At 33.3% G+C, this 16,572-nt stretch overlaps 1 protein-coding gene across 3 annotated transcripts in view; it reads left to right on the top strand.

Moving 5' to 3' along the window:
* The window catches only part of LOC149769877 (uncharacterized), a 34,254-nt gene extending 24,564 nt beyond the window's left edge, over positions 1–9,690 (top strand). For all 3 annotated transcript variants that reach the window (XM_089949705.1, XM_089949702.1, XM_089949704.1), the window contains exon 9: positions 1,678–9,690. In XM_089949705.1, coding sequence (XP_089805831.1) covers positions 1,678–1,984 — 307 coding nt within the window. In that variant the 3' untranslated portion in view covers positions 1,985–9,690. The remainder of the gene's footprint in view (positions 1–1,677) is intronic.
* Positions 9,691–16,572: the final 6,882 nt, after the last annotated feature.

The raw sequence follows: 16,572 nt of genomic DNA, 5'->3' as shown, positions 1-16,572 counted from the left end.
GTGACTGTTTTACATGTACCAAGGTTCAAAATCTTCCTGACTAGGGTAATGGTATAAGTCAGTTATTTTGGCAGATCATGAATGTATTATTTGAAGGCTACTGGGGTCATTGTACAAAACTCAGTCCTACTGTTATTGAAGGAACTGCCCCACTGAGCAAAAGACTTGGTTCACTTGCTCTCTCAATGGTCCTATACTTTCAGGAATAGTTTTATCCCTGCCATAAAGTGTTACAGTAAAAACAAGAGTTTAAACTAACACCCCATATGATATATGCATGTGCTGATGACACGAGGTCTTGCGACAAAAATGCTAGTGGAATGCTGAAAAACTCACTTTTAATTAGATATTTAGCCTTTGTTCTTGATGATATTTAACACATAGTGGCATGCATTGCCCACCATGACATTTTGTCATATGATAGTTTAAACTAATAATAACACAATATGCAAAAAGTAAATTGGTTTATAGATGTGCTTATTTTTAAAAATAAAATATATGTTAAAAATGAGATATCATAAATGTGCTCTATATTAAAAATTAAATGTCATAAATGTGCACTGTACTAAAAATGAGATATCTTAAGTGTGTTCTATATATTAAAAATGAAATGTCATAAATGTGCACTGTATTAAAAATGAGATATCTTAAATGTGTTCTATATATTAAAAATGACGTAAATGTGCACTAGTCTGTATGAAAAATGAGATCTTAAATGTGTTCTATTACAAATGAAATTTCACAAAGTGCACTGTATTAAAAATGAGATATCTTAAATGTGTTCTGTATGTTAAAAATGAAATATCATAAATGTGCACTGTATGAAAAATGAGATATCTTAAATGTTTTCTGTATATTAAAAATGAAATGTTATAAATGCGCACCATATTAAAAATGAGATATTGTAAATGTGTTCTATATATAAAAAATGAAATATCATAAATGTGCACTGTCTTAAAAATGAGACATCTTAAATGTGTTCTTCTATTAAAAATGAAATATCATAAATGTGCCTTCTATTATAAATGAGATAGCCATTCTTCTCTTCTCTTCTGAAGATGATCATAGGATCACAATGAATTCACAATTATTTAAAAATAAATTGATAAGAATAATGAATCATCATTGTTAGGCAACTACCTCTAAACCCTCTGAGATAAAGGCAAGTTAGGATTTGGTTTGGGGTGGTCTATATATGTGTACAGTGGTTTTAGAATTATTACCCTTATTCTGGATGTGAACCTAAGGGAGTTGGAACAAGTACTGTATATACTCACTTATAATAACTCTGGTCCAGCTGCAAATATAGACTCTGATCTGCCACTGCATAATGTGCTGACAGATCATGGTAAATGTTGTTTGTTCTACTGATTACTCCTAACAAATTGCATAGACCCGTATTTGGGTCTGTGTAGTTTGCAGTTGGATTCCAAATTGTAAGAGAGTATATATTTTATGTATTTATGTATAATAGTAGGGATAGTGATAACTGAGAACATTGTGGGGATCATGTTGCTTTCCTGCACACTTCTAAACTTTTCTCCATCTTTATCACTTTAGTTTTTGTAGTACTTTATTGAATCTCATGCCTTTGATAATATTCTAAAATGTTTGACATGCAAGTTTTGTCTCATTTTTAGTATCTTGTAATATTAATACTTATTTATTCCTCATTAGCTTCTGCCAGTTGTACAAGAGGTATCATGAAGAGGTGTACCCAGCAAAACTAGTATTTGTGTCCTTCCTTGGAAGTCAACATCATGAGGGTACCATGGTGAGGCTATTGAAGGATGAGGGATTTAAGCCACTCCAGTTCAAGTTTGAAAGAAATCGTCCAGATTTGACCAAGCTGGACAAGCTGTTTGGGCTTCTCTCTGCAGAGCACACATCTTTTGAGGAAGAGCTAAAACAAATGGAGGCAGAGATAAAACTCAAAGGACTGGCCCAAAAATTTGAAGAAGTTGCTAATCTGAGGAAGGATTAAGTTCATAACATAATAGACTTTAATTTACCTATTCCATGTAAAGTATATAACATACATGGATATGGCAAAGTTAAATTCAAGTGTTTTGTCTTTGTGGGAATGATGGTTGTTTTTAGCTATCCTTCTTAGTGAATTGATAGATTAGATGTGTCTACATTTTGCATAGCAACTTAGATTCTGGTTTACAAAGTTTGACAAAATTTGACGCATGCTACTCAAAAGCAAAGCTAAGTAGCTTATACGTTTTGGCTTCACTAATCTGAAGGTTATTGTAAATAATAAAAATATATTTTTCCATTGCATTTCGTTTATGCATATAAGTTAAATTTTACTAGGCAGATTTAATTGAACTTGGGTATGTGTGTTTTGTTTAACATAAAACCCATTGATAATGGGGTCAGAGGCAAGATGATCAAGGTAACTTCACCAAAAAGTTTGCTATTGTTTTTCATTCACAAACAGTACAGAAAGATTTAAGTTAAATTTGTTATGTGAATTACTCTTAACAACAGAAAAATCTTAGCCCCATAATTTTGAGGTCACTATTGCAAAGTGCTTAAAAATTAAGTTTGCCATTACATTTCATTCTTGCACACTTTCAGGTCCTTGTAGACAGATTTAAATTAAATTTAGTCTGTTTGTAATCCTTTCCATTAGTGAAATTACAGCCATACTCATTGTAACCTCCAAAACGCATTTATCTGTAACATTTAAAACTTTGCAAAGGTGTAAATTTAAGAACTATTTAATATCCCAAGTCTTGCAGAAACATGATTACTCATAAGATCTGGAAAAACTATTCTGTTCTGTTTGTTGGCTGCCTGGTCTCATTGGTATAAAGGATAATGAAAGAGTAGATAAAGCAGCCAAATCTACCCTGCAGTTACCTGTTTCCAGATGACCTGATATTATTCAGCATGTTCTTCATAATTGGCAAAATATTTACAATGAAAGCTTCACAAACAATGTTGAATGGATCAGACCCATCTTTGGAGAGGGACATTCCTTACATAGAACAAAATCACAGGGATGAATAGGTATTGTGTAAAGCATTATCAGACATGTTTATCTCGTCTATACCAAAATCACAGGGATGAAGTGGTATTGTGTAAAGCATTATCAGACGTGTATCTTGTATATAACAAAATCACAGGGATGAAGTGATATTGTGTAAGGCATTATCAGACGTGTATCTCGTATATAACAAAATCACAGGGATGAAGTGATATTGTGTAAGGCATTATCAGACGTGTATCTCGTATATAACAAAATCACAGAGATGAAGTGGTATTGTGCAAGGCATTATCAGACATGTATCTCATATATAACAAAATCACAGGAATGAAGTGATATTGTGTAAGGCATTATCAGACATGTATCTCATATATAACAAAATCACAGAGATGAAGTGATATTGTGTAAGGCATTATCAGACATGTATCTCATATATAACAAAATCACAGGGATGAAGTGGTATTGTGTAAGGCATTATCAGACATGTATCTCATATATAACAAAATCACAGGGATGAAGTGGTATTGTGTAAGGCATTATCAGACATGTATCTCATATATAACAAAATCACAGGGATGAAGTGATATTGTGTAAGGCATTATCAGACATGTATCTCATATATAACAAAATCACAGAGATGAAGTGATATTGTGTAAGGCATTATCAGACATGTATCTCATATATAACAAAATCACAGGGATGAAGTGGTATTGTGTAAGGCATTATCAGACATGTATCTCATATATAACAAAATCACAGGGACGAAGTGGTATTGTGTAAAGCATTATCAGACATGTATCTCATATATAACAAAATCACAGGGATGAAGTGATATTGTGTAAGGCATTATCAGACGTGTATCTCATATATAACAAAATCACAGAGATGAAGTGGTATTGTGTAAAGCATTATCAGACATGTATCTCATATATAACAAAATCACAGGGATGAAGTGATATTGTGTAAGGCATTATCAGACGTGTATCTCATATATAACAAAATCACAGAGATGAAGTGGTATTGTATAAAGCATTATCAGACATATATCTCATATATAACAAAATCACAGGAATGAAGTGATATTGTGTAAAGCATTATCAGACGTGTATCTTGTATATAACAAAATCACAGAGATGAAGTGGTATTGTGTAAGGCATTATCAGACGTGTATCTCATATATAACAAAATCACAGGGATGAAGTGATATTGTGTAAAGCATTATCAGACGTGTATCTCATATATAACAAAATCACAGGGATGAAGTGATATTGTGTAAAGCATTATCAGACGTGTATCTCATATATAACAAAATCACAGAGATGAAGTGGTATTGTGTAAAGCATTATCAGATGTGTATCTCATATATAACAAAATCACAGGGATGAAGTGATATTGTGTAAAGCATTATCAGATGTGTATCTTGTATATAACAAAATCACAGAGATGAAGTGATATTGTGTAAAGCATTATCAGACATGTATCTCATATATAACAAAATCACAGGGATGAAGTGATATTGTGTAAGGCATTATCAGACGTGTATCTCATATATAACAAAATCACAGAGATGAAGTGGTATTGTGTAAAGCATTATCAGATGTGTATCTCATATATAACAAAATCACAGGGATGAAGTGGTATTGTGTAAAGCATTATCAGACATGTTGATCTCCAACAGGGTGAGCAGAGTGAATACTCTATATGTCCACTGGCACTGAAACACATTCTTGTTGTGTCGACTTTCACACCATGAGATAAAAAAATTCATGTAAACTGAATGAAAAACCTTTCAAATAATGTACCACCTGAAAAAATCTAGGACTTTTTGAGGGAATAAAGTTTATATAAAAATTGTTAATGATATATTTTAAGGATATTGCATATTTATTTTATATTTTTTTATATACACTTCAATTTTTTTTTACATTTGTAGCTTTTAAAATTTCGAATGAAGTAACTTACATTTGTGCTTAATTGGAAGGCTTTATCTTCCTGGTTTATTTGCAATTCTTTATATTTAAATTTTTAGAACATTACTTTTAATTTGCATCATATAGCCAGTATTGTGTTGATTTGTTGTTAAACCCTATACTACTACTATTACATAGTTGCCAACCCTCACAAATTTGGTGCGAGTTTCACAACTTTCAGCGATTCACAGATTCATGCCACAAGCCAAAAATTCACGTATTTTTCAATCCTCAATTATTTTAAATCTTTAATAAATAACCGATTTCCCGTTAAGCGCTAGTCGTGATATTCGCAGTTGCCGAAACGGTCCGGTACTGCTGGTCACAATATTAGTAGATCTACAGCCCATTAGTACAGTTGACCCGGTAGCAAGCATTTTAGCCTATTTTAATCTATATGTATAAGAGTAGTTTTACAAATGCTTTTGAGAGAAACTGTGGCCTAACAGGAATTTTGCTCCTTGTATGCATCACCAACACTGATTTGAGTTACCGTTCGGCATCGCATGTAAGATTTTGAAAATGTCTTCACCACCAAGGAAAAAGAAATGTATTTCTCAAAAAGTGAAGTTTAATTTGGAATATATCAAAAATTGGCCGTGCATTCTGCCATTAAACATTGATATTCATCATGCTTTTTGCATTCAGTGTGCCATCGCAGAGATGATGTGTAGAAGCATTTCGGTTGCAAAAAACACGTAGAAGTTGGGAAAATTAAGAATTAGCAGATTTCAGCTCTGGAATATTTTAAGCCATCAGCGGAAGACCTGCAGGCTACCAACGCTGAAGCATTATTTGTGAGTTTTCTTTTCGAACACATTCTACCTTTATCAGCTGGAGACCATGCTAAACATTTGTTCTGACAAATGTTCCCAGACTTTAAAATCACTTCCAAATTTTCCTGTGGAAGAACCAAAAGTGCTGCAGCTCCTGTGCATTCCTCACAGCAACAGTGACAGCGAAAGAGTATTTTTCTAGTGAGGAAAAATAAGACAGACTTTAGGGCCTCCTTAGCTGCAGAAAATTTGTCAGCAATTTTAGTCACCAAGATCAACCAGCAGGCAAGAAGTCTGAACTGTTTAGAAAACAAATTTACGATCAATTAAAGCAGTTGAGGAAGTTCAAATCTGCCACAGTATCATGTCTTGATAAATAAATATTTCTGCATATATGTAGTGATTTAGTTTTATATTGCGAACTTGATATAGTGTAGTATTGACAGTCAGAGTGGATGGAGTTATTGTCATGGTATTTTTCACTAATTCACGTCCAAATTCACGATTTTTTATCCCTATTTTCACTAATTGTGAGCCTGGAAGGTTGGCAGCTATGCTATTACGACTGCTACTACTCTTTCCATTAGCTTCAGTTAAGAGGGGTGGTCAATTTAATTAGAAATATAGATTTATACATTTGTCTATGAATTCATTGTTTTAACATTTAGTTTTTTTATTTTGTGGAATTTATGACTTATAAATAGTTCTGCTGTAATAAGATGCAAAATATAAAATTTGGAACCAAAATCATCTCACACAGATTAGACACTGAGGTTTTGATCACTTTACACTGCTGGTGCCCTTCAATGGGGATGTCTTCGAGTGCATTTAATGGGAGTGGACCTAACCAACAACAAAAAGACCTCGTTAATAAAACAGCATCAATTCCTTAGGAAATGAAGCAAGCAGGTTAATTTATCCATGATCAGTATTTTAAAAAAAAGTAGTACAAACAAAAGTAGTCTCTGAATCAATAAAACATTTGATTACTTGCAACATATACTGTGATTTATTATTACTCTCATGCCTATTACTGTGGCATTTGAGTATTTCCATGAACTGCTCTCATTATGCATTTGATTTGAATGACCCATATATAAACATATACTTGAGAAGTTCACATAGTCATCATCTACTTTAACAGTGGAAGTAATACTCTATTATTTAAAGAACTTAGTTTTTTTCTTACACATTTTAGTGAGTGATCAAATCCCATTCATACCATATCCCGATTGAATCCCTGTTTTACACTTTTTATTCATAATATGGTGCCTGAACATATTGTCAATAAAATGTTTGCTTCACAATTTAAGCATTATGTAAGTAGAATTGGCAATATGACTTTAGCTGTTCAAGAATTTTTTAAACTATTTATTGGGTGCCCATTAAGGATGTGTTGTCAGATTAGTGAGTTTTGATTCATTGTGGATTCTCAGATAAGTTGTATGAAGGCAAGTAAACTAACTCTGTCATTACTTTAAATTCATAAATGTTGTTTTCGTGACTTAGGTTTTACAATTCAAGTTTATGGGGGTTGGGGTTAACTACAAATATGCTATGTAGTGTAACAAAAGAATTTAAATCACAACTGTTTAATGTAGATGTGATGACATGGACATTTACAAAGAACTAAATTAAATTATGAGTTTAAGTTTTGAAGTTTTTTATTAAATGTGTTGCCTTTACATAACATATCCAAATTAATTTTATTTTGCCTTGACACCATATTGTATTTCACAATTGCCACAGTAATAAAGCTCCTCCAGTTAGAGGCAACCTTTGGACCCATGGATCAGAAATGAAATTCATTTACCATGATCATTGCCTCTCATGTTTGTTGCTGATGCATTAGGATAAAAATGAAAACGCTAGTTTACAGAAACATTATAGATACATTTTCTTAGTAGTAAAGCTGTGATAGGACATACTGGCCTCCCACATAGAAAGAAATTAATTTTAAAAAATGCAGACAGTCACAGCAAATATCATATTGGCATGCAATGACATGTGCATACCTGTTATAATTGCAGAGTTATTGTACAAGATTTTATCAGCATGTTCTAATGGCATTTCAACAAAAATACATCAAAGGAGAGATAAAACCCAGCACAAACACATGTACCACTGCATGGAAATAAATGTATAATATAAACGAAATACTATTGTATGTTTAAAATCATGAAACTATACAAAATCATGGAACAAGAACTAAATTTAAAGTAATTTTGACTTGCATTTTAATTAGCATAATTTCATCCTGACTTGGGTTTTGTATTTGCTTATTAATGTTATCTTTTACATTCTTACATACTGAGATTGCACGTGTCAGTTTCAAATTATGAACAAAGGCAGGGCTGTATATCTGAGAAATTGTGTCATGGTTATCAGAATTGTAGTGTCAGCTTCCTTCATTTACTTTTCATTAGAGTTCAGTGTTTTTTCTTGTCGATACAAATATATGGATCACACACACAAACACACACACACACAGATATGTACATGCACAGGTAGAGAAAAACTTAATATACATGCAGAGCTATTAAATGTTTCAAATCATGAAACTTTATCTCTCATCCCTAATTAATTTACCTATTTGTCATGAAGGTCTTTAATATGATAGTAATGGTGTCAACACAAATTTTAACTAATGATCATATTGTAACACTTGTTAGAATAATTGAAATTATACCTACTTATAAGAAAGTCGAGGTGGCAGATAAGTAGAGAAATGGCTAAAATATATAAATAAAAGAGTACCAAATAAATGCATAAATTCAGAGTCAGCTAGTTTGTTGCATATAAATTCATTTTGAAACCAAGGATAAAATTAGTTGATGGAAAATGACATTGAAAAACAAAAAAAGAAATGTGTTGACATATATGTGATTTAATTTAAAATAGTGTTCTTGGTATACAAATATTTTGAATGATCATCAATCACATACTCAGCTGGGAAAAAGGGATTGATGATAACGAGGTAATATAGTAGATTCAAAGGTTTTTTTTACTGTAAAGGAGAGAGTCCAAACAATTCAATTACAGGATAGTGGAAAAAGTAGTTGTGTAGTCAGAAGAGTCAGGTGAACTCAGATCCAAAGGATTATTAGGTATAAGTGAAGCATCTTTGATGAGAATATCATTAATCCAGAGTGTAAGATATGATATGTAATTGTTAGTTGTTATTTTAAGACTTTGAATCAAAGCTGTCTAAGGAGCTTGAAAAACATTATCCCCAGGTAGAGATACAATGTGCATATTGTATTATAAGGTCATGGTCATTCAGGGTAAAATACATTGCATTTCACATTTATCACAAAATATCATAGCATCACAAAGCAGTATTTAAGGTTTATTGTAGAAGAGTGGATATTTCAGGCATTTTTTTGATGTATACAAATCTTGATGTGTAAAAGGCAGATGACATTTTGGTTCGCATGTTGCTAACAATAGCCCCAAAAAGTGTCTTGTCATTTTCCATTAATCAAAGGCTTCTTAAAAAAGCCAATTGTCTTTTGATATCTGAGTTTGGGCAACTGCTTAACATGTGTAAAGACCAGTTTACATGCCTCATTACACTGGATGGCATAGCAAAACTGCAGGCCTGTGTGTTTTAGTCATAGGTGAGCTAATAATTAGTAATGAAATTAGTTTTAGGTGCCTGATCTCTCCATATTCATTTATTATGGCATAAGTTTTCTGTATTGAAATTTTGATGTAATCAATTTTATTTACCATAAGCTCTGTTTCTACTGATTTTGATATTAGACTGTTTGCATGTGTAAGAGAGGAAGAGTTGTATCAGTGAGTGCAATATACACACTTGTATTAAGTTTTATTGATTTGATGGAGGTATATTTAAATTTGCAGACTGGTTTTAACAGACATTATTATCATAGTCACTGATTTAATGTACATGTTAGATTAAATTGAAGATACAGTAATCTTGTGTGGAACTTTTATTATTTTTTGCTGAATAGTGCTGAACTAAATATCTTGATAACAACCTACTACTGCTACTAATAATGCTAACAGTGTTTGATGCATAGTGTTTATCATTAACCAAGTATGAGAAATTAACCTATCAACAGAGGTCACCCATTTTTCCCATAGTGGCTGCTTTGGACAGGTTTGACTGTATTATGATTTTTTTTTTTGGTGGATGAATATAATTTCTTAGGTTAACCCATGTCACATTCTCATTTGTCTGTTTCTCCCCGTTACAAAGCAATTCTTATCCCCCCATCCACTACATGTGGTAACCTGGTACCTGTTTTGCCTAATTGTGATTCACTTTTATAGCCAACTCTTGATAAATGTGCAACAAAATAAAATATACAATACTTTGAAAAAGACCATATGCTTATTTTTAGAAAGTGTGAATGATCTCTGGGATAATCACTGTTTAAAAATTGCATTAGACTTGTTCAGGTAATGAATTTTCAAAGCTTGTGTATTGAAAAATATAATTTTTCCAACTCGAGACAATATAACTTTATACAGTTCAATTTTTACTGCAATATAGATGTAAACGTTTGAATTTAGAAATTTCAATAAAACTTGCATAGAATTTCACTCATCCTTCTTAACTTAAGGAAGAAACATATTCAGTGATGGAGGGCAGGGAGGACACTGAAGGATCAGAGCTTGAAGTTCAGTATCACTGATAATGAAAAGTTCCAGCTTTGCATTTCCATTTCGTGCAGTAATGTATTTCAATGAAACTTTGATGAAAGATTGGTTTATGTAAGTAGCAATATTAAGTAAAAAGTTCCTACATGTAAATTATGGTTTCAGATATTTAGTTAGCACATCACCATAACTGTTTAGAAAAAAATGAAATGGTTATGGTGAATTGCTTGTAATGAAACAATTTTTTTTTATATGTAAAGTTAAAAGTAAGATAATATTTTGATCACTCTCCTTTGCGTTGGCATGATTTTTTTAAAATTAAAATTTAAACTTCTTGTCATGTATTTAGACTTAAAGTACATCTATTATGATCGTTCTTGGGTTGATCCCAAAAGAATAGGTTACTTAAGTCATTACCCGCTTTGATCAGTTACTGTCAATAAAAAAGTGGTATGATTGCTTGGATATCATTTGTGACATAGGTCTACCAAAAATATCTTTGAATTGGATCTGCTATAAAACAAAAAAATGTTGATTGAGAAGTGATAATGTACACTTCATTGTATAATTATTTTTCTTTAAAGGGCCTGTCTAATTTTGGCTCAACTTTTAAGTGTAACAAAAAATGAAAATATCTGAAAATGCATGTTGGCAAACCCATTTCTGACCCTTGTTTTAAATGTATACTTCTGATAGTTTTTAATTTAGTACTAAATACAGTGTAACCTACCTTAGCAGACACCTCTGTTTAGCAGGCACCTGTTCATTATGGACACTTTTGCATGTTAGTGCATTAACATTTATAATTCCAAATAATTTTTCATTTATTGTGCATTTGATTTTTTTTCTCCATGCTTCAGGATTTCTGAATTTTAAGTGCTGGATTTTCATTCTTATTCAGTGTAATGGTGCAGTATTTGTTTTACAACAAATTATAGCATGCATAAGAACTTATACTTTTTTTGCATTTTATTCAACAATTGGTTTCAGAACTTTACAAACTGCACAGCACATCAGTGTACTGGCTTAGTATAGACGGGACACTTTGTCATATCCTTGACTGTACTTTATATATATGTACATTGCATTGTAAAAAGAAAATGGCCCAACGTCACTGTTAAGGCTACGTAGATGGGCCCTGGGTGGCCAAGTGGTCCAAGGCATTGACATCCCGGCTCTCATGAGTTTGAGTTTTCGGCTTGGCCAAAATGGGTATGAGAGAAAGCTTGCCAGTAGCTTTCCATGGGTTAGTGGTTTTTCCTCCATCAAATATACTTGCCACCATGTGTAGCCAATCATGTCCTGAAAAATGGCATTAAATCCATAACAACAGTTGCATAGTGCGTATGTGTAGGGATTTATAATTTGTTGTTTTGTGATTTTATGTCTGTAATATGATATTGATGACATGTCCTTCTAGAACTTTCATCTCATAATTGGTACAGTCACCATTTTTTTAATGTTCAGATGTTAAAAATCAATGCCAGAAGATTGTATGTAACAGTATGTTACAGTCTTTTTAGCAGTGTACAGTCTGCATATCTCTCTTGCCACAGTACTGAAACTATTCTTCTAAAAGTAGTTAATGACATTCTCTCGGCTTTGGATAGCGGAAAGATTACAGTCCTCACCCTCCATGATTTGTCTTCAGCATTTGAAACAATAGACCATGACATATTAGTTCACCGTCTCCAACATGTATTTGGCATTCATGATACAGCCTTACTGTGGTTCAAGTCCTACTTGGTCAACAGGACACAAATTGTATCTGCAAATGGAATACACTCCAGCTCAGTTAATTTATGTTGTGGTGTTTGACAGGGGTCTGTTATTCGACTTGTTCTCTTTATTCTCTACACTCAGCTGCTCTCAAGTGTCATAGATCATCATGCAGTGTCTCACCAACTGTATGCTGATGACATCCAAATATACAAATCTAGCTACCCATCTGAAGTTGATGCTACCATCCAAGGTGTAGAGAGGTGCATTTCTGATGTGTAATCATGGATGACATGTGACAAGCTGCAGATGAATGATGATAAAACTGAAGGCATTCTGATCACAGCACAAAGACTTTCTCATTCACATCCTTTACCTCAAACAATACATATCAGCAACACCAACATTAAATTCATAGAGTCAGTACGAAACCTAGGTGTTACTCTGGAGAGTACTCTCACATTGCACCAACATGTCATGAACATATGCAAAGCTGCATAACTTGAGTTGAGATGCATCAGCTCCATTTGCAAATATCTTTCAGTTGATGCCACTAAAACACTTGTGTGTTCATTAGTACTTTCAAGACTGGACTATTGTAACTCAATTCTGTCTGGTTTATCTCAATATCTACTCTAGAAACTTCAAAAAGTTTAAAACACAGCTGTTTGTATCATACTTAAAGTACCATGATTAGAGCCCACCTCGCCGCTGCTATGTACCCTACACTGGCTATCCATTTGATCCAGAATCAAACACAAAATGTGTGCTCTGTGCTACGTTTCACTGTCGGACTCTAGTCCAACATACCTCTCTGACCTCACCCGTGTGTACACACCAGCAAGATACTTACGCTTCTCTTCTGACAATCGTATACTCATTATTCCCACCATGAAAACGAAGTCATATGGACAACATTCTTTTGCATACCAGGTCCCAGCAACGTGGAATGAATTGCCCACTTAACTTGGACACAAAGACAGTGATCTCATTCAAGAGTGCTCTTAAAACTCTTATTTCAACTGCATGAACAAACTTAAAGACCTATTAATGTTTCCTACCTGAAATATTTTCAGCATGTTTTTTTAATTTTTTTTAATGTTTTTCTAATTTCATGGTGTTTGTTTTTTGTAATCATATCATTATGTTTTTTTTTGTTACAGGTGTTTAACGTTGTAAAGCGCTTAGAGCTTCTAAAGATTAGGCACTATACAAAGTCCTCATTATTATTATTATTATTATATAGTATATAAGAATGATAGAATTATATGAAATCAATTGTTTTTCTTCACAAATTATATTTCACTCATAATACTTAACTGCTAACATTACATTAGAAGAACTCTCTTTCCCAACACGTAATCCAGCTCTCCCAGAAAGATGGAAAAATGTCTTTATATATATATATTATGTAGAACAAGGCAAGCAACTCTTACAGGTTTAATTCTTTTTCTACCTGCTAGGTGACTAACATTGATTTGAACCACGTTTATTTTTCATCAGCATTACACCTTAAAGGACGCTGGCATTTTTGGGGAAGGGTGGGAAGGATTGTTTGTTATATGATAAGGAAACTACTATAGGAGATTTATACTTTATTAAAAAAAATGCTTTCTTCATCAAATATATGATTACATTACATTAGGAGAAGAGGTATGAGTAGGAGAAAATGCTGAGCATCTTACCTCTACCTCTGTTACACAGAAGGAGAATGATAAGAGACAATTTGTACACGTGCGTGGGAGATCCCTGTGGGCTTCTGCACTTAATTACTGTCTCAGTGTCAAAAGTTTCCCAGGCGAAAAAGTGGCAAATTCTTGTCTAGGTCAAAGGTTGTGAGTTATATAAATGGGAAATGGTCACTGTCATGATTCAATTCTCTCCTTAGCAAGGGCATGTCATGTAAATGAAAACTAGATAAGGCAGACTGTTTGTACCAATCAGTTGACCAAAGTATGTCCTGTGTTGAAACATTACATTCAGTGCTAGGCTAATGTATGTTGCTCATATTTTGTGAGCTGAAATCTTCAGTGTACCTGATCCCGTGAGACTTAACAGTACGCCGATTTAATGACTCCCATTAGCCAAGAGGCCAGCACTTGGGGGCGGGGTTATGTCTTGCACTCATGCCTTCAGCGGGAGGAATAGTTTTATACAGTTGATGCTGATACTGTAGTCTCGGGTAACATCTGAGGGTACCTACAGGGTCCTGCATCTTTGCTTCTCTCAACAGATTGTTCAAGGAGAGGAAAGGAATAGTTATTTTTGGCCGACTAGTGATAGCATGCTGTTCTTAGGAAGGATCAAAGTTGTGTCTATAGAAAGACCGATCCTTCACAATGGAACTGCATGTAGTTCGCATCTATGGATATTGTATGTAGCTCACTTACTCTTCATTCAGTTAGCATTATCATAAACTGCAAGTCATCTATGATATCTGCTTCAATGTGTGTGCATGTATAATGTCAGAATTTAACCGCAAGTGAGATTTCCTTGTTTCAGCCAAAACTCTTCCATGCAGTTTGAACGTATCAGAGATCATAAAACAGATTCTTTTGATTGTGACTGGTGCTAACTTTTGGTCTTCAGAGAGGAAGAAAAAAAATTGACATTTGGAAATTGAAACTGAAGATGGGTTGGCTTCATTATTGTGTCACTGGTCATTCAGCTGTTGCAATCATGAAGCTCAAAATAATGTTTCAGTCAGAGGAAGAGGTTCCAGGAGTGAATGAGGAGCTTGTTTAAACATGGATTTATTAGTGGCAATTTCATTTACTTGAGCAGAATGGAGATTGTTATAACTTGTCTGGTTATGTCTGTGTTTCATCTTAGTTTGTAATTGGTACTTAGAGTACAGCACCGTGTCCCTCGTTTATTTACTGTTTTCACAATAAAAACTGATGGTGTGAAGACGTATGATGCCTCCATTACCGGGTTCTTCCTCCACCATTAATACTGGGCTATCGTGTGCTGAAAAATGGCGTTAAACCCTACAGCAACAACACCTTTAGGGTAGAAAGGGGAGTTAACCAGTACGAGTTGATACCCTTATGATCTAGACAGAAATAAGTTTTTTTGTTTATTTTCGGAAGGACTGGATTCGGAGGTAGTAAAGAAAGTTATCCAAAATTAATGTGATCAGGTAATTTATTTGACGGAAAGTCTGAGGTGTTCATCAACTGATTCTTTGACAGAAACAGCCTGATGTGGGAAAAACCCGTACTTAAGTTTAGAACATTAGTCAGATGGGGCTGGTATCCTCATTTAAATTGATAAAGAGATGTTTATTTTGTAGTGTTGATGAAAGTAGTTCACCCTATTTGCCAGAGTTAGGTGAGATACCGGTTCTATGAAATTTGTGAAAACAGAAATAATTCATATTCTTCTCTATATTTATCTTGCTACAGAACAGTTTGCATTTGATTCTTGTATGGTCTATGCTAAAGCTGATATATTGCTCATATGAGCAGTCTATTCATCCATAAAACACGTTGATATATATGTTAGTGTTATACCAGTGTAAGCTACTTGTTTTAAGCTTGGGATAGCTACACAACAATTGATACAGAGCTATATCCAGACCTAATAACCAAGGGTAAGATGTATAAAAAAAAAAAGAGGATAAAGCCACACACCAGTCGATTTTGAATTCAGTACATGTACATGTACTTATTTTCAGTTCTCATGTTCAATGTTAGATTTTCAGTTTTCCCATTTTTGGTGTGGTTTTTAAATTTTGACTTTTTAATTTTCAGTTGTTATTTTCGAATGTGGTGTTTTAAGTTTTCAATTATTCGTTCTTATTTTCAATTTATCCTTCAATTACCGTTCTTATTCAATTTTGATATTTTCGATTTCACCTGTTTTCGTTTTTATTGCAATTTTTCGACTAGGAAGTTACTTTTTTTATATCCATTCCTTTAAATTTGATATTTCCCATATTCAAGATCATACCTTTATAACTCTTAATTGCAGTTTTCTTGTTCAGATTTGGTTTTAAAAATGTAAAATTGTTAATTTTAAAAACTTTATTAGAACTTTTATACTAGACAATATGGTTTAAATTTAATTTTTTTATGTTTTGATGTCCTGCAGTAAGCTATGCATTACATTATCGTCACAATAATTACAAAACAGTACACAGGTTCAGAATTGAACCTACCCGTGCCCGATAAGAATCCGCGGTACTAAACGTTTCTTAAAAATGCAACTTTATATTGCTAATATAAATCTTTTGTTAAGTCGCAAAGAAGAATAGAAAATATTTGCATTATACTACGCAAGCCGATGCTTCACAGAAAATATACAAAAATAAACGTGGTAGTACAATATTTATAACTTTTACACAAGAAATTAATAAATAACTCACAGCTGAAGATGTGCAAGTCCTTAATGTAGACCGTAATGGGTATATTTAGTCGTACGGTGAGACATTTATCCACAGAAGATGCCGCCGTACATCGTCTGTGCGCTGAAAGTA

This window comes from Sinohyriopsis cumingii, unplaced genomic scaffold (genome assembly GCF_028554795.1).
Source record: "Sinohyriopsis cumingii isolate HCF-2022 unplaced genomic scaffold, ASM2855479v2 utg003096l, whole genome shotgun sequence".
NCBI lineage: Eukaryota > Metazoa > Mollusca > Bivalvia > Unionida > Unionidae > Sinohyriopsis > Sinohyriopsis cumingii.
The sequence above is the reverse complement of the archived record's forward strand: the minus strand, read 5'-3'. Positions and strand labels throughout refer to the sequence as shown.